Genomic DNA, 22,063 nt, shown 5'->3' on the forward strand with positions numbered 1-22,063 from the left:
TCAAAATTTGCAACAGATGAGAATGGAAAAGATGAGAGGCCAGAGTGAGGGAAATGTTGAGAGAGAAAATTAAAGAAAGAGGGATTAGGAGAGAGGGAGAGAGAGTGAGAGTGAGAGAGTGTCACCCATTAGTGGTCAGGAGGCCGAACAGGAAGCCAATTACCCGTGTTTAGAGCCCCACAGTGGGCGGCGGAGCGGGGAGAGAGAGCAGGGGTTGCCCTGCTCGCCTCTGATAAACCGTCCCCCGTGTCACCATGTCATCCCTCTGTGTCAAGCGGCTTCATAAGAGGGACCCGACAGCAACCGCAGATCATGTGACACATATGGCTCCGCTGCCACCGTGCGCGCGCACACGCACGTGCACACGCACACGCACACCTAGTATAGCAAGCTGCAGTTCAGAGACACCTGCTGTGCATGGAGACATGAGCTGACTGTCGGAGAGCTGCAGGAGCAAGCCGCGCAACTGATACGCAGTGATGGAAAGTAATTAAGTACATTTACAGTACTTACTGTAAGTACCGTACTTAAGTACAATTGTGAGGTATTTGTACTTTACTTGAGTAATTCCAATTTCCAATACGGTGTAGCCTACTACTCTACTCCACTACATTTCAGATCCAAATATTGTACTTTTACTCCACTACATTTATTTGAAAACTGTAGTTACTAGCTACTTTGTAGATTTTGATAATTATGACAAAACATACATTAAACACTTCAGCCCCATATACATTTTGAAAATTGCCAACCTATAAGCTCACAATGTGTCACATTGTGAGCTTATACATCTGCTATTTTCAAAAGATCTTTTGTAAAAAATGTACATTTGAATACCACATTTATGCTTAGACTAGTGTCGAATGACACGTCGCAGGTCTAATTTTACATTATTTAAATAATATCCATCAGTCCTGAAGTCCTGGTTCATCCTAGCTGTAGAACTGATAATAAAAAATAATATATCAATTACACAGACAGGGAAACAGTCTGTGGTGGATGTGGAAATGTCTCCTAAAAATAGATGGAATGCACCTGAGACAGAGAGCGCATGAGATGAGATAAAGAAAGGGGAGAAGGAAGAAGGAATTGCACTTTCTAATGTTAGAGTTAGACAGGGAGTGAAAGGAGGGTTCATAACAAGAGTAATAGAGAAACAAGTGCTGTTCTTATTGGTGGTGTAAGCAAATACCAATACACTTTGCTTTTATTGTTGTGAAGCACTTTGTGACTGATGTCTGTGAAATGTGATCTATAAATAAAATGTACTTACTTACTTACTAACACAATAACACAATATTTTGCCTCCAGAGTCCACCATACACCAGCACCAACCTGCTTCTCAGGAGCAGTTAGTGGTCCAATCTCTTGCTCAAGGTAATTTCAACTCAACTCAAATATTGTTTTATTTATAGAGCACATTTCAAATTACCGAAGCCAACCAAAGTGCTATACAACACAGCAGGAGACACAACAATGACACAACAAATACACGCAGCAATTGAAAAACAAGTTAAGGATACACCACAGAAAATAATGAGATGGAAATCTATGGTCTTCGAGTATCAGGGTTTAAATGTGCTGGAAAATGTACCGCTTCATTGTTCATTCAGTAATGATTTACAATTTTCTATGGACTGGGAGGCTCTGATATTAAGTAGCAGGCTATTCCAGAGCCTTGGGGAAGCTGCAGCTAAGGCTCGGTCACCTCTAGTCCTCTTCTTGGTTGTGAGCTCAAGCAGTAGCAGCTAGTCAGCCGACCTTAGAAGTCTGGATGGCGTTTATTCCTTAATAAGGTCTGTGAGGAAAGGCCGGGGCAAGCCCATTTCTCACTTTAAAACCTTAAAGACAATTCCCAAACGGACCAGGAGCCAATGGAGGGAGTCGGGGGCCAAAGAAGATCACTTCCTTCCGTCTTGCTTTCAGTTTTGTACTTACTTGTACTGTGCATATGGAGTTAGCAGTTGGTGGAATGTATTTGTAAGGGTAGAGATATCTGGATGTCATCCGTGAAGCAGTGAAAAGATATGTCGTGCTTCTCGATGATAGACCCTATAGGTCGGGGCAGACAATATAACAAAAAGAGGATAGGGCCCAGGATCGAGCCTTGGGGGACCCTGCATGTAAGAGCGGCCTTCAACACAAAGCGAGGAGGAGACAGTGATCGTACCGGGACCTTTCAGTTCCCCAGAGGGCTTCTCTACCTCCTGAGCCACCGCTGCCGTCACATGGCAGCGGTGACAGCTGGGATGTGATATTAGCCAGGCGAATGAGGCAATTTAACTCACTGTTGCTTTTAGTGGTGTGTACTGTAAGTTCTAGCAAGTAACAAGGTAGTGTTCAGAATGATTGTGTTAATTCAACCAAACAGAGATAAGCACCGTATCCCCACAGACCACCTTAATAAGGTCCATTAGCCAAAACACAAATTAACTATTTAAATGTACATGTACACATACGGAAGACGACTGGAGGACTGGGGATATGAGAGCTAGAAGGAGAGAGGAACAGAGCAGAGGAGTAAAGAGGAATTGCTGTTGTGCTTGCCTAGAGTTTAATACCCTGATGTGTGGTATTTCAGTTTGTTTGTTTTTTGTCTCCACCAGGCCGAAGGCATGTGGGGAGAGTATGTTTTGCACTCCGTCCGTCCGTGTGTCCGTCCGTCCGTCCGTCCGTCCGTGTGTCCGTGAGCAGCTAATCTCGGCCACCGTTAACCCGGTCGATGCCAAATTTTGCACACACACTCCCTGGATGCCAACGATGAAGCTCTGCCCCAAACTTTCCAGAACGGCCTGTTATAGCGCCACCAGGAGGCCGCTTTGTGCAAAACAAGTTTTTGCACAGTACACCTACAGATTTTGTCCAAACATCACGCAAATTGGTACACAGTCTCTCTAGAGCCATTCAACGAAACCGGTCTTTCAGATTTCTCATACTCCATCCTGATTGGTTAAGATTGGCTTCCAAAGTTCACAGGAGTGCTCAGTTTCAAACAAAATGCTGCAAATCATGAACACATCGCGTGATTTCCGTGAAATTGTGCACCCACATTCCCACTAGGCCGAGGACAAAATGCCACATCAACAATTTCAACTCAGCCTCAAGGTGGCGCTATAACTGGCCGAAAAGTGTTTTTACCTCTAACTGCACGGATCTGTGGATAACTTTGTATGCTAACTCCCTAGAGGCCAAGGAAAAACCTTTGCCTGGAATTTTTCACATCTGCTCTTTATAGCGCCACCAGGAGGCCGACATATGTAAAACACATTTTCTATTATTACTCCTTCAGATTTTATCCAAATTTCACGCAAATCGGTACACATGATCTCCATAGTCATGTGATCAAGGCAGGTTTGTTTGATTTCTCATATTCCATCCTGATTGGCCACGATTGGCTCCTACAGTTTTCAGGAGTAGCCCGCTTTGTACAAATCGCCACAACTCCTCAACGCAGCGTCCAATTGCGATGAAACTGTGCACGCATATTCCCACTAGGCTGAGGAAGAAATCCTGGTGGAGACCTGTGCCCAGAAGGGCACTTTTTCTAGTTCTTTCTTTTTTCTTCTGTTAATTGTTTTGTATGTGTAGAGTGTATGTAAGTACTTTAGGGCCCTTTCGAAAACTAGATACTGTATCTCAAGGGGTTATTCCTAATTAAGAATTTCAATATATACAGTATTAAGATAGAAATAAATACTTATTATTCATATTCATCCATTGTGAGTCAGAATATCATAGCCTGACCTAACAAAGGTTTTAGGATTAGAACATTTTTTTGCCAGATAATTTTGAAAATGATTATTTATCCTAGTGCTACTAACTTGAATACATTTATGAATCTGCCTGTCTCTGCCATCAACAGATGATAAAAACCTTGAGAACATGTCTTGCTAGCAGACATACAGAGAGTTGTGTAATATCACTTGCCAGTCAGCTGCACCATGACTGTGTGTCAATCCAAATCATACATTTCAATCCTAAAATACAATACTAGGAGATGAAAGATTATATCTACCAACAGACAGAGAGAGAGAGAGAGATAGAGTGAGAGAGTGAGATAGAGAGAGAGAGAGAGAGAGAGAGAGAGAGAGAGAGAGAGAGAGAGAGAGAGAGAGAGAGAGAGAGAACCAATGTTACAAACCACTACTAGGACCAGTTTGTAGTCGCTGCAGTGCATCATGATGTTTATACCAGATATTTAAAAAATCCAGTGTATATTGAAGAGCAAAGCAAATTATGCAAATCCACTCTAAGTGCCTTTCATAAACTAGAGAGAGATTAGGGAGGGCATCATTATTGAACCCCTTGTTTACATGATGTCACATAGGGCACACAAGCAGGACTAAAACTAAGGTAGGAGTTACAACATTGAGATAATTGGAGTGTGTCATTCATAAGCGGGAGTAAACAACCGTAATTGATGTTGTCCTGACAGAATGACTCAGGTGGTTAAGAGGTGTTTTCATGGGGTCATCACTGACAACATGCTGCTCTCTGTGATATACTGAACTCCACAGGTCTGTGATAGAGAGGTTAATTACAGTGGGTCATATTACTATCTTTCCTACAATAACAGAAGATAATGACCCACATTCTTTGTCACAGGCTGGACATGGTGACAGTATTGTTGAATGACGAAACATGGCTGCTATATGCAGAGAAACCCTCATATTACTCTACAACTTGAAACAATGAAACTTCAAGCAAAGGCGCAATGTTTTTGGGGGGCACATTGTGTTTATGTCGAATTCATTTCAATTGTAGGCTATATTATATTTGATTTTATATTTACACTTGAGGTGCCAATCATTTTTTAATGAAGGAATAAGTACCGCATTTTAAAAGCCACCTAAATTGTGAGTGGAAGTGGAACATGTTTCTTTCATTGTCTATAAGCATGTCACACTATGTGCGTAAATATGCACACACCACGCATAGACTTGGCATTTAGCTTATTGGTAGGTTAATATCCACAGTTTATCTGTAGAGGTCCGCAATTAACCTATTGTTCAAGCTTCGCACTCGGCACCAATACAAATGAAATCACCAGGCTTCACTGGACTAGTAGGCTGATATATTTATTATTGGATGCAGCAGAGCAGAGCCTTTGCTCGCTGGAGTTGATGCAACATATGATACGTTTTAAAGTTGTTAACAGTGATATATAAACATGAACAATTGGATAGATATCTGTGTAGTTTCCTTGCAGGCACAAGCTGCATTTCTCACCTAATTATAGTAAAAATGATATGTGCAAAATAAGCGGTGACATCGTCATTTCTCAAAAGCTCCGTTTCGTATGACTACACAGATCCACTGATCCGGATATTTTTCGAAAATCTTCCAAAAACCTGTTTGCGTGTAGCAGCTGAAAGACCCAAACACACAAAAAAATGTGCATTTTGCAAAATATCCATATACGTGTAGCCTGGGCCTTAATCCCTAGAATCAGCTGTATTGTAACATCACAGGTTTACAGAAGTAAAGAACTAAAAGAAGTGGGTGATTTTTTTTGTGCATCGTTCCCAGTTTTTACAGGGGCCAGTTTTGAATTGTAGCCGCCCGTAAGTGCTCTTTGAGAGCGGTTTTGAAGGAGTGGCATAGGAGCTAAATTAATTTAACCCCTTGTTTGGGCCAAATCTGGGTTGCACATGGTTTGTTTAACTCCCTCTGGTGTTGGAATTGTGGACTTCCGTTGACATTAAAGACGGGTTGCAATGGCTATTTGGAGCATTTTATTTTGTAGTTTCACTCTGCAACACGCGTGTTGAGTTTGTTTGTGTGAAACACATTTTTCATTTCCATACGTCTGTACATATCTTAGTATCTTAGTGGTGTAGTGAATCTTGTAGACCAGGCCCATTGCAAGTTGCTGTTGCAGTAGCCTGAACAGTTTGAGGCGGAAAGGAGATCAAACAAGAAAAAACTAAATAAAATATATCTACATTTACTGTACATGCCGGTGGCTGAGATAAGATATTAAAGGTGCGCATTGAGCATTAGTTGAGCATTAGTTAAGGTGCTAGAAAAGTCTAATCTTCCCTTATGTTTGGACATGTCTGGTGTACCCCGGGCCCCAAGGACACAATCTCCAATTTCCTATTTCTGTTTTTATCGTCTTTCACTTTGCCCTTACAGTACAGTTCCAGTGCAGCACGCACGCACACAAGTGTGAAAGTCAAGTTATGTCTTCACTCTTTCCCAGGAGGCTGATAACATCAATTGAATTTTTTTAATTGACCACTTGCCTTAAAGCTCAGAGGAGTTTCTAGCAAACCAATCAAACTGACAACTACAAATTATACTACTCTCAACGTGACTCAACAGTTTGAGGTAATGTAACCAATTATGCATGATATCCATGGTACTGTTAAATAGAGAGCTTTATGATAATTGAATCCCAATGAAAAGAAAATGTATTAATTGGTTTCTTGATCATTAACAGCCTCATGAGCTTTACAATGAGCACGTGGTAAGAAGATAAATTCAGGCCGAGGCTGTTTCATTACTAGCCTGGCTTCCAGCCTGATTCGCTGCGTTCCGTGATGTGTTTTGTCCCTCGCTACTCAGTCTGGAAAAGGTCCTGTTTGAATTGTATTTCATATTGTCACCTGTTACGTAGCCACGTTGTTGATGCTGATACAGTATGTCATTGTTTTTCTCATTGTTGAGAAAAATGTGCCAGTTCGAGACTCGAGAGTGAAACCTACGCTAAAAAGTAAACACTAATTTGATTCCGTAGTCCACTATGTCAGATTCAGTAGTACAAAAAAACTGATGGCTGTGTGGGGTGAGTTTAGTGAATGATACGCATGTTGCAGGGCCACTGCAGTAGCTGCACAGTGTGCATTTTTTCCCAACCCGCACCACAGACCAATCAGAAGCCCCGGGTTGATTTCTACCTTTTACATGTCCCACCTAAATTGGAGACCCTTTCCAGACCGAGGAAAACAAAACAACAAACAGCGAATCAGGCTAGTTTCATTACACCTCCACAACAGAAACAGCTTTATTGTCACATGACAGCTTTAAGGTGGGCCGGCGGTGGCTCAGGGGTAGAGTGGCCGAAAGGGAACCACAAGGTTGCGAGTTTGAATCCGGGCTCCCCCAGAGTTAGTGATGAAGTGTCCTTGAGCAAGTCTCTGAACCCTTAATTGCTCCTGATGTGCTGGTTGGTGCTAATGCCCCGATCACGTTTTTTTGCTCCCGATCCGATCATTTGATTTTGAGACATACCGATACCGATCTTTCCCGATCCAATCTTTTTATTTTTATATAACAATATGCCATATCACAATAGCAAATATCCGACCTAATGTATGTCACTCTAGTGTAGTCTGTTGTGTTGCCTTTCAATTATTGAAAGGCAAAATGTGACTATACTGTACCTTTTGTGTTTTTTCTTTCTAAGCATGGAATCATAGCAAAATAATTATGTATTGGTTAATTAGAATGAATACAGCTTATAGAACTGAAGTCAAGTTAAAACTCTTAAACTTAAAGAGTATCTCTCTCATTCAGAGAGAGTACTACAGACACCTATTCCATCATGCATAGCGGGGGTTGCATTTCCTTTGTTTTCATCTAGGTGACTTTCACGCCTCTGAGTGTGACTAGTCTTTGTTTGATAATCTCTGACTGGGACCAGAAGGAAAACAACACGTACCCTAGCATAAACACAAAAGTTTTTACAAAATCTCATTCCTTATACATCTTTCTTTGAGATTAGACAATTAAAAATCGGATCTTTTGAAAATCATGTGATCGGAGCCGATTTCCGATCTCCCGGTCCGATCAGGACAACCCTAGTTGGTGCCTTGCATGATTTCCGCCGCCATCGGTGTATGACTGTGTGTGTGAATGGGTGAATGTAATGCACAATCTATAAAGCACCTTGGATAAAGGCGCTATATAAATGCCCCATTACCATTTATAGGTGTAAAAACGTGGGTGAAAACATAAATAATGTAGCAGCAGGTACAGTAGTGTTCTTAAGGTGCAGTTCGCACGCACGCACATGCGCGCACGCACACACACACACACACACACACACACACACACACACACACACACACACACACACACACACACACACACACACACAACAAACACACACAGATCATGTGTCATCATGCATGTCGTCCAACATGGAAGAAGGGCTATATCTATTATTAAAAAGTATTAAACCCAGCAAGACGTATCTAAGTAGGTTAATTGCATATTAAGGTTGACTGGACAATGGCATACATGCTACAATGACTTCTATCACCAGCAGCTCAGCTTTTCACCTTAAATACCCCTCTGAAATGTCAGGAAGGTATGAAGGTATGAAATTAGACAGAGCCCAACTGTAACCTAAGCAAGACTGAAGTAGAAGGCTGAGATCATGAACTGTTCCTTTTCAGCTGAGCTGGTCATTGGTATTCCGTTGGTTTGTGGGCGCGATTACATACTATTGATCTGTTGGCGGCTTGGAGCCCAGTAAACTAAGCTGTTGTCTCAATTGCAGTCTCTTTAGCAGCTCTGGAGGAATTTAAAGCCCTTGGTAAAATGATGTGCGAGATCTATGCATTGCACAGCACCAGTGAAGTGATTGGCCTTGCACGTTATTGCTATGCTCCAAGATCTATTGCTTTAGAGACACAGTAAGAAAATGAAACATTTCACATTTTGCTAAGTTAATGGATCTGCTGAATTCATTCATCTATTATGAATATCAACCTTTGGTTGTAAAAAAGAAAACAAGGTTGCATGGTCCAATTATGACAAACCAATTACATTGGTTTGAAAGGTCTCGCTAAGAGAATTTAGACACTTTTACTGCCCAGGACGGAAATCTTCAGTCTTTTAACCTTTATATTTGTTTGATATCGGCACTAAAGTCTAGGAGCGTCTATTGTGCAACTTTCGAAACCACTTCTGTTCGGTCAGTCATAAAAAAGTGTTTCCCCTCCATTATAGCGGATGGGAGCCAAAACCTTCTAACTCTGATATCTCTGAATCTAAATCACTGGTTTCGATTCTAATAGAAATCAGTGTTTTTGACAGCCCATCCCGTCTCTAGTCGTGGTATGTTTATGTTTATTGAAGAATCCCCATAGAGACACATGACTGAGCCTCTATAGTCTTCCTGGGGTCCTGAATAAATACAGGATAATAAGATGTACAACTAAAACTACAATTTAAAATAAAAAACAGAACAAAATAAAAACAAATACAAAGAACAAATTATCATTATAAAAGCAAAAGAACAAATTTACAAATCACAGTTATGTACTTGGCAAATTGGCAAGGTATCTCTTGATATTCTTTTTGAAAGTAATGTTGTAATTTATTGTAGATAAGATGTTTTTGGGCAGAGCATTCCAGAGAGTTATTGACCTATATACTGTTTACCAGTGTGTTTAAGACAATTAGATTTTGGTGTTGTTTTTATTCTTATGTTGCCAGAAGCTGCTCCTCTGGTGTTGTAAGCATGTTCACAAGTCATTTTTAACTGCCAACCTATACGGCTTACCGGTGGAAATAATGTTCCGCAGTAGCATTAGAAGACTCACTGCTAATTTCTTTTCAACCATTAGCCATGCCAGATGTTCGTGCACAACTAATACTTGTCCGGTATGAACAGTGCCAGACGATCGAGCCGCTTTATTCTGAGCAATCTGCAACTTTTTCAAATCTGATTTTGTAGCTGATGACCAGATAACAGGGCAGTATTCTAAATGAGACAGAACCGAAGAATGAATAACAGATTTCATTATAGAAGGAGCTGTAGAAGAATTCATGCCTCAGGTGAACAAAATGAAAAGGGCTCTGAAGCATCAAATAGCTAGCTGTAGATCTATTTTTGCATGACCCTGTCGTACAACTATCGAACTAGATACTATTAAGTACACAATAGAGCTTAAAGTGATTAAAGCTGCACTATTATGTAACTTACTTCTTCTACCCGACATGTAAACCGAAGTGCTGACATTTTTTACCATTGAGCTAATAGAGCCTGGCTGCTTGCTTAGGGCCGGGGTTCTCAACCCGTGGGTCACGACCCCTCGGTGGGGTCACCAAATTATTTTTGGGGGGGTCCCAAAATTATAAAAAAAAGAAATTAAAAAAATTAAAAGGGTTATTTTTGCAGTCAGTTTGTATTGGTGGTGTTAAGTTATATTGTATTAAAATGGTAAATAAATGGTAAATGGCGCATTTATATAGTGCTTTTACATAGATTGGGCATTGCATTCACCCATTCACACACATTCATACACTGATGGCGTAGGAAACCATGCAAGGCACCAACCTGCACATCGGGAGCAATTACGGGTTCAGTCTTAGTCGACTCTAACTCTGTTGGAACCAGGATCGAACTGTGAACCTCATGGTTTTCCCATCCAGCCGTTCTACCAGGTACTCTACCCCTGAGCCAACAACAAACCATCTAAAGAGGTTTTCAACTTGCACATATGGGGATGATAATGGTAAATGTTTTCATATCCTACCTGGTAGAAGGTCAGGAGTGGCGTGCGGCCATGTTTTGGTTCTGATCAGCTGCCAGTCAAAGTCGTCTTCCTGTCCCTGGCGGTACTCACACCAGTTGGACTCAGAGTCCTCGTCAAATGTACAGCCAGCTGGACAGAGGGAAGAGAAATGTAACATTACTGTATTTTTGTTACTGTACACAACGGACAATACTGTACTGTACATGATTGGAGGAAATAAATGTCTTGTTTCATGGTACCAGGAGAAATGTTCTGTAAGGAAGAGACCAGATGATAACCATCATTAACAGCGGCACAAGATGGAACAACTCACATCACCACAGGCCCTCATCAAATACATCAAATTGTGTCGAATTAAACCAATTCGACACAATCCTTCCAGATATAAGCTAAATCTCAAGCAATGGTCAGAGCCAGGCTGCAGCCTCACTAACATTTCCATCCATTCCATTTGGTTCTGTTAGCCCTGTGGAAATAATATAATATGAAAGGACAGCATTGATACAGAAGACGAGCCCGAGGAGAACATTGAGCCCAGCATCACTCAGTCTGTCAAGGTGACTCAGCTCCATCTCTATACCTTCTCACAGTGTTCCTTTTAGCCTTGTGAAGTTATTGTTGAATGATGGTTTCTCCAATTTTCCCATAAGGTCAGTGCCTACAGTACATGTTTAAAGAACCAAATTTGTGTCATCCCCTTATAGTGAGAGGAGCCGGTGAACACCCACTGGCAAGAACATAATAATGTGTAATCACCACCCACAGTGACCTGGCCCATCTTGACCTTGGCATGGTGTTGGGGCCTCATAGTCCCCTGCAGGGACCTTTTCTGTTCTCCAAGTGATCACTTTTAAGTACTTGGCAGTAGCTCTGCTGGTGTTAAACACTCTCTGACTCCGTGCCAGACTCCACTATAAACGTATCCCATCTGGGGATACAGACCTTATCCTCTTACGTTGCCTTCACTGTTCTTGGGGCTTTTGGGGGTTTTGTTCAGAAGCTCCATCTGTTTGGCTTAACTGATGTACTGTACAGTAATAAGAATAAAACATTATTAATATGTGGCAGGCCTGCGTTCCCTTTGCAATAAACAAGCACGCCTTGTGTTCCTTTCTGCATCAGCTAATTTTGGATTCTGCTGCCACTTCCACCATTCCGGCTGACAAACAAAACTCTCTTCCTCCATGCCTGAAGCAGGTTGTGTGTCAGAGTATTTAATTGGTTGTAGTGCTGTGTCCATGCAGCTGTGTGAGGATGAGATGGGGTGAGTGGTGGAGCAGGGCTCTGTGGCGAGAGAGAGACCTCCTTCTCTGCATGGGGAGAGAGAGAGAGAGAGAGAGAGAGAGAGAGAGGCCTCCTTCTCTGCATGGAGAGAGAGAGAGAGAGAGAGAGAGAGAGAGAGAGGCCTCCTTCTCTGCATGGAGAGAGAGAGAGAGAGAGAGAGAGAGAGAGAGAGGCCTCCTTCTCTGCATGGAGAGAGAGAGAGAATAAACTAGGAAAAGTGCTCCTCTGAGCACAGGTCTCCGCCAGGTCAGATAGGTTATTGTGGCCTCCTGGTGGTGCTATAATAGGCCAATGTGAAAAGGGAAAGAAGAAAGCCATTTCTTCTTATATGCCTTTGAGATGGCAATTGGACCTTCAAATTCATGATAAGGGCTTTTGTGCCAATAACGTGTTTTGCAAAAATTCCACCATTGCACGCTGCGTTCATGATTTGAGGCATTTTGTTCAAAACGGACCAATCCTGTAAACTTTGGAAGCCAATCTTAGCCAATCGGAATGGAAAATGTGTGTCTGTGTACCTGTAGGAGGAATATTAAGAAAATTTGGGGCCATCCTGGGTGCTACACTTCCTCTGCCAACCTGGGGGGGCAGCAGACTGGCCTCCTTCGATGCATGAGGAGTCCAAGCTGCTTCTTTTCACCTGACAGGGGAGTTTCCCCAGCCGAACGTAGCACGTGGAAGGAACACGTTATTCCGACCAGTACCTTTCCCCTCCATCGGGCACCCAAAACCATGTTTTTGTGAGGGTACCTACCCTAGGGGACACGGGGAGAACATGTAAACTCCACACAGAAAGGCCCCACCTCAGGTATGGGCACTGATGACGCGCAGAGGAGGGAACACGACACCAGCGTCCCAAGTGGGAATCGAACCCAGGACCTTCTAGCTGTGAGGCGACAGCACTACCGACTGTGCCACCGTGCCCCACTATATATATTATTATTATAATTATTATTTTAACTTATATAACACATTGTCATGTTGTTGTCTTTCAGCGTCCTGTTCTATGGGATAAACTAAAAGAGTGTAAGCCACCCCCTTGTGTGTGTGTGTGTGTGTGTTTGTGTTTGTGTATGTGTGTGTGTGTGTGTGTGTGTGTGTGTGTGTGTGTGTGTGTGTGTGTGTGTGTGTGTGTGTGTGTGTGTGCGCGTGCTGCTGAGTGGTTGTTTGGCATTTACTTCTAAATGAATACAAATATAATGCATGTCAGTTCTGCACTTAAGTGTGCTTTTCACTTTCAACTGAGAACATGTGACACATAACCAAGAAAGGAAAAAATATAAATAAACACGTGGGAGCTTTTTGAGTGGTACTGTATGTAATTGCTCATCATGATGAGTACACAGTTCTAAAGCATTGTTCTGCAAACATACACACGATCAACCCACAGATGGGTCGACCTCTGGACCCACGGGCCCAAAATAACATCAGTGAGAGAAGCTGTCACGGCTGACAAGTCTCTCAGGACCGGAGAGGTAGAACAAGAGCTGCAGAGGATATTAGCAGGACTTGGACATGTGGAGAGTTTGATGTCAGCGTCACACCACGCCCAGACACTCCCCAAACAACTCAACTTCCACATGGATTGATTGGATACTTTAACTTGTTGAATAGGACAAAAGTCTTCTAAAAGAATATAATATATTCAAAGATTTGTGCCGCATTTTCACGATTTTTAAAAAATAGCAGACCTACAAGCTCGTAGCTTGTAGATCTGCTATTTTTCAATAGCTAAAGTATAACAGAATGCTTGAAACACCAAAAGGGGTTCCCGCCCAAAATGGGTTAATACTGTTTTATATCGTTTTAAATTATTGGCTTTTATTTGCATTTATTTATTTTAGCAAAAACTGTGAAGTTTCCCTTTAAAGAGTGCAATTGTTTGGCTCTGGGGGAAAGCTAGTGGGGGATAGAACACACTGCAGACACTGGGCCTCATGCGGCAACCGTTCTTAAGAAGTTCTTAAGAGGAAATTTGACCCACTTAGGAGGTTTTTAAGAAAGTTTTGGGATCCCTCAATGTTTTCTTAACTGTGATTTGTTCGTAGGTAAGAACAGAATCTACGCACACTGTGGAGCACTCATAGGCCCTCATTTATCAATTGAATGTAAAATCTGCCCCAAATTCGAGTGTAGGTTTTCTGTGTCTGAGAACAAATGAAAAGTGTATTGTGAAATTATTTATAGTTTATTTGGCCAACACACATCATTTGTCATTTGAATGACAACTGAATGTGTTACTCTCAAACATAAGGCATTTTCAAGTTTTTGACAGAAGGAGAATAATGTCATTCAGTACATGTTGTAGTGCAGTAGAGCCCCTGGAGGGTGATTAATAGAGGAAGCAGGGCTGAAGTCTCCATGATGAGCTGTCCAGCACCAACCTGCTTTTACCCTGTCCTGAACCATTGATAACCTAAGCCTACAGTCTTTTACACTGAACATCACTAACCTGACTGATAGCCCAAATACAGTACAATCATAAAATGCATCTAGATTGAGAGGGGCGTAGTGCACAGTTCACTTATAGTCCACCACCATAGAGTAACATTAATCCTAGAAGTGGGATACCGGTATATAGATTGTATACAGTATCATTAATTTTGTCCTAGAGGTAGGGATAGATTAGAAGCTATGAGCTGTGAGAAGGACTCTAAAAGGAGGAGAGGAGGGTGGATTGAAGCAACGGTTGGATGTGATGATGGGTCGTCATGCAAAATAAGTTATTTTCAAAGAAGTAGGGTGGGTTTCTCATCATGTTTCTTTACGTTTCATCATGTGTCTAGAATGTAGACTATTCACAATTACACTGACTACCAGAAGAACACTGATTAAAGCAGAGTAACCATAGATATACTCAGATATAATGAACATAAACCTGCCTGTAGCTCTGCCTGGATACCTTCACATTTCTCAGAGATTGTCTTTCATATATGGGAATATGAACAGTGGATGAGCAGATTATCTGCCAATTACTCTGTCCTCGTATTATTGTCAGTGTAGATGTCTATTGTTCTTTTCTTTCTTTTTTACTTCAGTGGTTCATGGTAGAATCTGCCCTCATTCCTCTGATTTGTTGCTTTGAAACATGAGCTGTTCATACTTATGAATATTAATTGGCTGGTAAGGATATAAAAATAACATTGAGCATAAAAATAACACTGACAATGCTCCTGTAGACAATAAACAGTAAACAATTTTCAATTATCCAAAGTCAGAATATCTTACTTGTATATTGACTTGAGCACTGTGTAGTAGAGGTGAAAGAATACATTTGAAGGATCACAATTACACCAAAATGAAATACAAAAGGAACTATTAATAATAATAATAATAATATTTAATAAATAAAAAAAAGAATTGTAACGCACTTTACATTTGAAGCAAATCTCAAAGTGCTACAACAACAAGAAAAAAAAGACTAAATATTTAAAAGGACTAACCAAATAAGAATCCAAACAATTAATGCATTTCGATCAGTGGCACCTATACACATGTAGCTGAAAAGGTTTTAAAAGCACACATCTACAAGTCTTTAGTCCCCTTTTAGTGTCCACGGACTGTGGTGCTCTCAGGTAGTGGGGGAGAAGGAGCAGAAGACCCGGTACCCCATAGTGCAGACCTTAGTCTTATTGCATTAACCCATTCTGACCTGAGATCAGATTCATACGAGGTTTCCGGCGGACACACACTGGTCTGATTAACCCATTCTGACCTGAGATCAGATTCTAGAAATGTCAGTCGTTCTTCGATTTTTCAAAAGATAGCAGACCTACAAGCTCGTATCGCGCCACTCGGTGGCACGATATGAGCTTGTAGATCTGCTATTTTTCAATAGTTAAAGCATAACATGATGCCAACACCAAAATGGGTGCCCGGTCAGAATGCGTTAAGTGAGTTCCAGAGCGGAAGGAGCGGGTGGAGGTTGGGGGTTCAATGGGTTCCTTTAGATAGGAAGGGGCGTTGCTGTAGATGCATTGATGGGTAAGGAGGCAGACCTTGTATTCTATCCTGAAGGAAATGGGAAGCCAGTGTAGAATATGAGTGTGATATATTCCTATTTCCGCACTCTCATCAGGTTATAGCAGCATCATAGCAGCAGCTGTTCTGAATGTACTACTGGAGCTTCTGGATGCTCTTGCTAGGGATCCCGATGAGAAGTGTGTCGCTGTAGTCAAGTTAGCTCTAACGAGTAGTAAAAAATCTCTCAAATCCTGGGACAGAAACCTAGTTCAGATGTATTATAAATGAAAAGGACAATAAATAGTTGTCTCATCTCATGACTGTTTGACTGGCTCTTTTGATGAAAGATAGCTCTGTTCCATCAAGGACACAAACCAGCAGAATGTACAAGCAGCCCCACTCACTGGCATCTATTTAATCACAGCTTTCCAGACCTCGCAGCAGGAAGGTCTGATGGGACCCAGGAACCACAATGTTCTGACTGAGTCTTCTGTTTGGTTGCAGATAAAGCGTGGTTGCGGTTTGATCTACATTGAGGCGAGTGCAGACCATGTACAGTATCAGCTTCTTGACAAGTTTACTTATTGCGAGGAGGCAGTACTGTATAAACACTCCTCATCAATAGAGAGCCAGCAGCAGTGGCCTCATCGAACCCCTGAATCTTTATAAAATACCAACCACATTTTACCCCCCGGAGTAGACAATTAATTGGACCTCTTTTCGACCCAGCAGTGTGTGTGAATGTGTGGCATTGTGATTTGTGTTTGGGATGGGTGAAGCAAGGTTGTAATCTGGCCAAAAAGAAAATAAATAAGTCATTCTACCCTTGACTGAAGCAACACGGCAGGTAGATTCATTTATCAGCCAACAATTTTTTCCGGTGGAAAAGGGAAGTACCCACTGTGTCCAGTGCAGATACATCTCATTAGTGGAGCCTCTATCCCTTCATATATTATTCTGTTTTTCCACATTCTGCCTCCACTAGAGCCAAATTAAGTTGCTCTCATCTCCCACAATCGAAAGGCACTCTCGCCCACCACCCACAAGTGGGCACCAGAACTGCTTAACCGGTGAATACTATTGTTAGAGGGAGAGGGAGCTATGAATGCAAGATGATGAATAAAAACAGACCTTTTTTCAGCAAGGCTAAAATCTGCCTTATAATCTTCTATTCCTGCATTACTTCACGGTTCACATAGATAAAATCAGCACAATTCCGTCCAATTTAGCACAACGCTCTTCTTATCCAGTGTGACTGACAAAGTGCAACATCGGAATGGCATGAACTAGTCAACAAATTACAGGATAAATGAGCACAGTTGCACTCAAAAGCCCATCGGAACTGAAAAGATGAATGTTACTCACTCAGCACCAAAATCTGCCTAATTCCAGCCCGAATCTTCACTGTTAAATATAGAGCACATCAGCACAATTATCACCAGTTGGGCAATGTACAAAATGCAAGAGCAGAGTAAATAGCAACCCTAGTCTACAAAATGAATGACATGGTCATTACATTATATTGTTGTATGCTATAGTAGAGAAGAGGGACCTATGAATGGAAGCTGATGCCTTGTTTGGCTAAAATCAACCTTATCAACGTGACAATGACCTAATCTTCCACCTGTTTAATGTTAAATGTACAAAAACTTACAGAACTTACAACCAATTAGCAGACGTTCTTATCTAGAAGTGACTTGCAATGTGGCATGTATCTAAAAAATCACACCTGTGTGAAGTGAGGGGCGCTAATATATTACAGTCTAACTCATGTTGATTAGGTGATGTAATGGTGATATAAAACAAACGGTGCCAACACAAACATTAAACTCTCTTTATTGTTAATGGCATTTAATGTTTGTGTTAGGGACAAGATGACGTAAAATCTCCCTTCATTGTCAATGGCGTTTTTAAAACAAACATTGAACTAAAAACAAATATCAACCTGTATATAGGAGGGACATGATGTGAACTCGCAAATAGTGTACATAAGTAATATACTTATATAGGCTACATACAGTACATACATGCATAGTATAATTATCATATATAAATAGGCAACACTTGCAATGAGTAGTGCTATGGGGTGAGCTAGAGTCTTAAGGGCTGACCTACATGCATTAATTGAAAGCTTGGTCTCATTAGCAATAATACAGATTACAGAAACAGTTTTTGACCATTCTGATTCATATGAGGTTATGCAAGGTCTGCTCCTTCATAATTCATCTGATCTTGTGTAATTGTGTGCAAAAGTATTCAAATCGTAGAATACTAAATATATGAATAAATAAAACCTGACATCTTCATAGCTCACATTTGATAGTTTTTTCTTATCTGTCATTTATGTTAAAAGGCTTCACGTTGATTTACACAACATAGTGTGATTGCATGAAGTTAGCCAAACAGCCCACGGGTTCGATGTCAATTTACATAATAAAATGGTAAAAATAAACGTTGAGAGTTGCTAGAAGCAGAAGTGAATGTGTCAAATGAGTGCATGTCATGGGATTTGATGAGGTTCTCTTATTTGTCTTCTTTGACTCTCTTTTTTCAGTATGCTTTGCATTGGGTCCTATGCTGCACTGCGGCCCTGCGGGTGGCCTCTGTACTGCCTGCTCTGACAAAGATAATTTTGATGTGCTTCTTTATTTATTTATTTGCCAAATAGTCCCCTGCATGGAATAACAAGTGTCCACCACAGATTCAGGGAGTGAATACCCCTCCACTCCACACATGCGTTCTGCAGCCCTCACAGCACAGCAGGCACCTGCTCACCGAGGGGTCTCCTCTGCCCAGCTGCAGTAGCCCAACCTGCATTACTGTGAAATGGAGCCGATACTGTAAAGACCGTCACTGGGCAAACACAGCTATGAGACAGATAGATTAAAAAAACCTATATATATATGTGCCTCAGAGGAGATCAGTGAATCGTAAAAAATGAGACACACAAGCTCAACTATGTATCAGAATGTCAAAAAGACACAGAAGCAACACAAACACACGCAAGGACACACAGGCAAAGAAAAAGGAACACAGTAGCTAGGCCAAAGCCTCTCTTATTGTGGTAGGTGATAATAACCATAGTGATGAGAACAACGCTGTGAGAGCGATCAGTTCTCTCCAGAGAGAGTTGTACTGTCTTTACTGAGGTTTAATTACAGCTCCCCACATCCCTCCAGAGCAAACAAAGACCGGGATGCCCCCTGGAACTCTTCATAATTTCCTTCCTTCCTATTTTTCTTCCTCATCCTCTCATTCCAGCCAGCCAAGCATTAGTCAAGGGGGAACATCAAGTATGCCTCTAATAGTAGCTTGTAAACCGTCCAACTCGTTCCGTGTAGAAAACACTCACTGACAGAATTCCTAACTAAAGAGAAGTGTGGACATATGGAAGACACAAGAGACTTCATGACACTTCAAAGTATGCTGTTCTAGTTTCAGTGTAGTTACTAAAGCTCTGCGCAATATTAAAACCCCCATATATGATTATCCCATTCTGACCTGAGATCAGATTCATACGAGGTTTCCACTGGACACACGCCGGTCTGACAAACCCATTCTGACCTGAGATCAGATTCTAAAAATGTCAGTCATTCTTCGATTTCTTTCAAAAATAGCAGACCTACAAGCTCGTATCGCGCCACTCGGTGGCGCGATATGAGCTTGTATATCTGCTACTTTTCAATAGCTAAAGCACGACATGATGCCAACACCAAAATGGGTGCCGGTCAGAATGGGTTATTATAGCAGTCCCAGGAAGAAACCTAATTGTCTCCACCAGGCCGAAGGCATGTGGGGAGAGTATGTTTTGCACTCCGTCCGTCCGCGTGTCCGTCCGTGTGTCCGTGTGTCCGTGTGTCCGTGTGTCCGTGAACAGCTAATCTCGGCCACCGTTAACCCGGTCGATGCCATATTTTGCACACACACTCCCTGGATGCCAACCATGAACCTCTGCCCCAAACTTTCCAGAACGGCCTGTTATAGCGCCACCAGGAGGCCGCTTTGTGCAAAACAAGTTTTTCAATGCCATATTTTGCACACACACTCCCTGGATGCCAACCATGAACCTCTGCCCCAAACTTTCCAGAACGGCCTGTTATAGCGCCACCAGGAGGCCGCTTTGTGCAAAACAAGTTTTTGCACAGTACACCTACAGATTTTGTCCAAACATCACGCAAATTGGTACACAGTCTCTCTAGAGCCATTCAACGAAACGGGTCTTTCAGATTTATCAGACTCCATCCTGATTGGTTAAGATTGGCTTCCAAAGTTCACAGGAGTGCTCAGTTTCAAACAAAATGCTGCAAATCATGAACACATCGCGTGATTTCCGTGAAATCGTGCACCCACATTCCCACTAGGCCGAGGACGAAATGCCACATGAACAATTTCAACTCAGCCTCAAGGTGGCGCTATAACTGGCCGAAAAGTGTTTTTACCTCTAACTGCACGGATCTGTGGATAACCTGGTGGAGACCTGTGCCCGGAAGGGCACTTTTTCTAGTTATTAATGAAGCTTTACCCATGAGACATTATTCAACAGTATCTACGGGCACACACACACACACACACACACACACACACACACACACACACACACATTTGCACACACACATTGCATGAAATGACTCCAGGAACAACCGCCTGGGAGAGAGGTCAGAGGTTAAAGGTGAAGCTTTGAAAGTTCGAGAATGGGTCAAGGGGATAACAGGCTTAGCTTTTTATTCGGTGAGCGTGTCCAAGGCTTAGAGAGACTTTTAGAACATCCCTGCAGGTGCAGAATGTCAGAACACTCGACCTCACCCACACATATCCACCTCCAGGTTCAGGGAGTTTCCAGAGATGTTGCAGGAAAGTAATTTGCACTCCAGTAATTACAGCTCTTCAGCACAGCAGGCTAACACATCGGCTATGCAAATATGTGACTGCTGAGCCAAGCGGAGATGAAGCAACCTCATCTCTTAAATAAATATTTCCCTAACAGTAAAAGTATACCAGTATACCATTAAAAAAGTTTTTTCCTAAAGTTGTTTAGAGAAGCTACCGCTAATTAAGCAGCTTTTAACGGGCCAGAGGGTGTGCATTCAAAGGAGAACATGAGTATCTCAACGTATATTTCTATTAATTATCCTATAATCCTAGTCTGACACCGCCGCTAAACTAGAGACATTCTGTACCCCAGGCCAGTGGTTCAGGGACCCCCAGGGGTGTGTGAGGGGCCACCAGGAGGTCGGGGCCTAGTCAAATGAGCAGTAGTTTAATTTCACTATAGTTGAATACACTTGAAATTATTACAATGCAATAATAGGGTCCACGCGCCTATAGTTCATTTTCAACGAGACAAGCGCTTTTGCGCGGAGCACTGGGGAGCAGTCGCGGTGCGACAACGCAAGCGTATTTACACGAGCGCGGTCCCGTGAATTTGTTGCGTGCGTGCTCGTTTCGTGCACACGCCCGCGACTCACCAGACCTGAATACTGTTTAGCTTTTTTTTTACGCTTGCGTTGTTGCGCCCCTCTTGAGCAGACCTGGAGGAGACCTGTCATTGATCGAGGTAACAACACCTGCGTTCCTCGCTTCCCGTTTGAAAGGCCCTGAACACAGTGATCATCACACTGCCCAAATGGATCTGCTCAGAGGGCAAACACAACTCTGGACTCTGGAGTGGTTATATAATATATATAGAGGCTGGGGTGTGTGTATGTGCAGTGCGTGCGTGCGTGCATAAGCATGCACAGTAGCTTATGTGTGCATCTTTCAGACCATTAAGCAAGGAATGAAAGTTTAAGATGGGGTAATAACTAGTATGACACTTAAGCTGCTGTAACGATAATATTTTAATCATCTCTATCTGGCCCACTATATCCAATCCATATTTAAACTGCTCACACACTCTGTAGAGCTGCCAGGATTTGATAAGAACTGGCAACAGAACGTGGGTCACACAGTAAACACATCAGCGTGTTCTTTGTTTAGCACCACTTGGGCACCTGGCCACAAGTGGATCTGGTATAAGAAATAAATATGTTATGAGTGTGCTTGCTGGCTAGCGAGCCCACTAATAACATCAATCATTAAAGTAATGTATGCAGGTGCACAGACTTTTGCTGTGTATGTGTCTGTTGTTTGCAAATGCATACTGTATGTGTATGCACCCCTGTGTTTGCATGTATTCACAGACAGACGTGTTGGGCTCCATGTCAACCACTTTTCCCCTCTGGGTGCAGAGAAGGCAGGGTGCAGATCTCTGCACCCATATGTCTCTTGTCTTGTTCAGAGTGGCCGCGTCGACGGCAATGAGTGGAAAAATGTCTTGAAGATAA

General features: G+C 42.1%; 1 protein-coding gene across 2 annotated transcripts in view; it reads right to left on the reverse strand.

The window, feature by feature from the left end:
* The window catches only part of LOC310876234 (receptor-type tyrosine-protein phosphatase U-like), a 128,844-nt gene that overhangs the window by 86,117 nt on the left and 20,664 nt on the right, over window positions 1-22,063 (reverse strand). For both annotated transcript variants that reach the window (XM_083789705.1, XM_083789704.1), the window contains exon 2: window positions 10,494-10,622. In XM_083789705.1, coding sequence (XP_083645831.1) covers window positions 10,494-10,622 — 129 coding nt within the window. The remainder of the gene's footprint in view (window positions 1-10,493; window positions 10,623-22,063) is intronic.

The sequence above is a fragment of the Protomyctophum parallelum genome (genome assembly GCF_964188405.1).
Source record: "Protomyctophum parallelum genome assembly, chromosome: 1".
Classification (NCBI taxonomy): domain Eukaryota; kingdom Metazoa; phylum Chordata; class Actinopteri; order Myctophiformes; family Myctophidae; genus Protomyctophum; species Protomyctophum parallelum.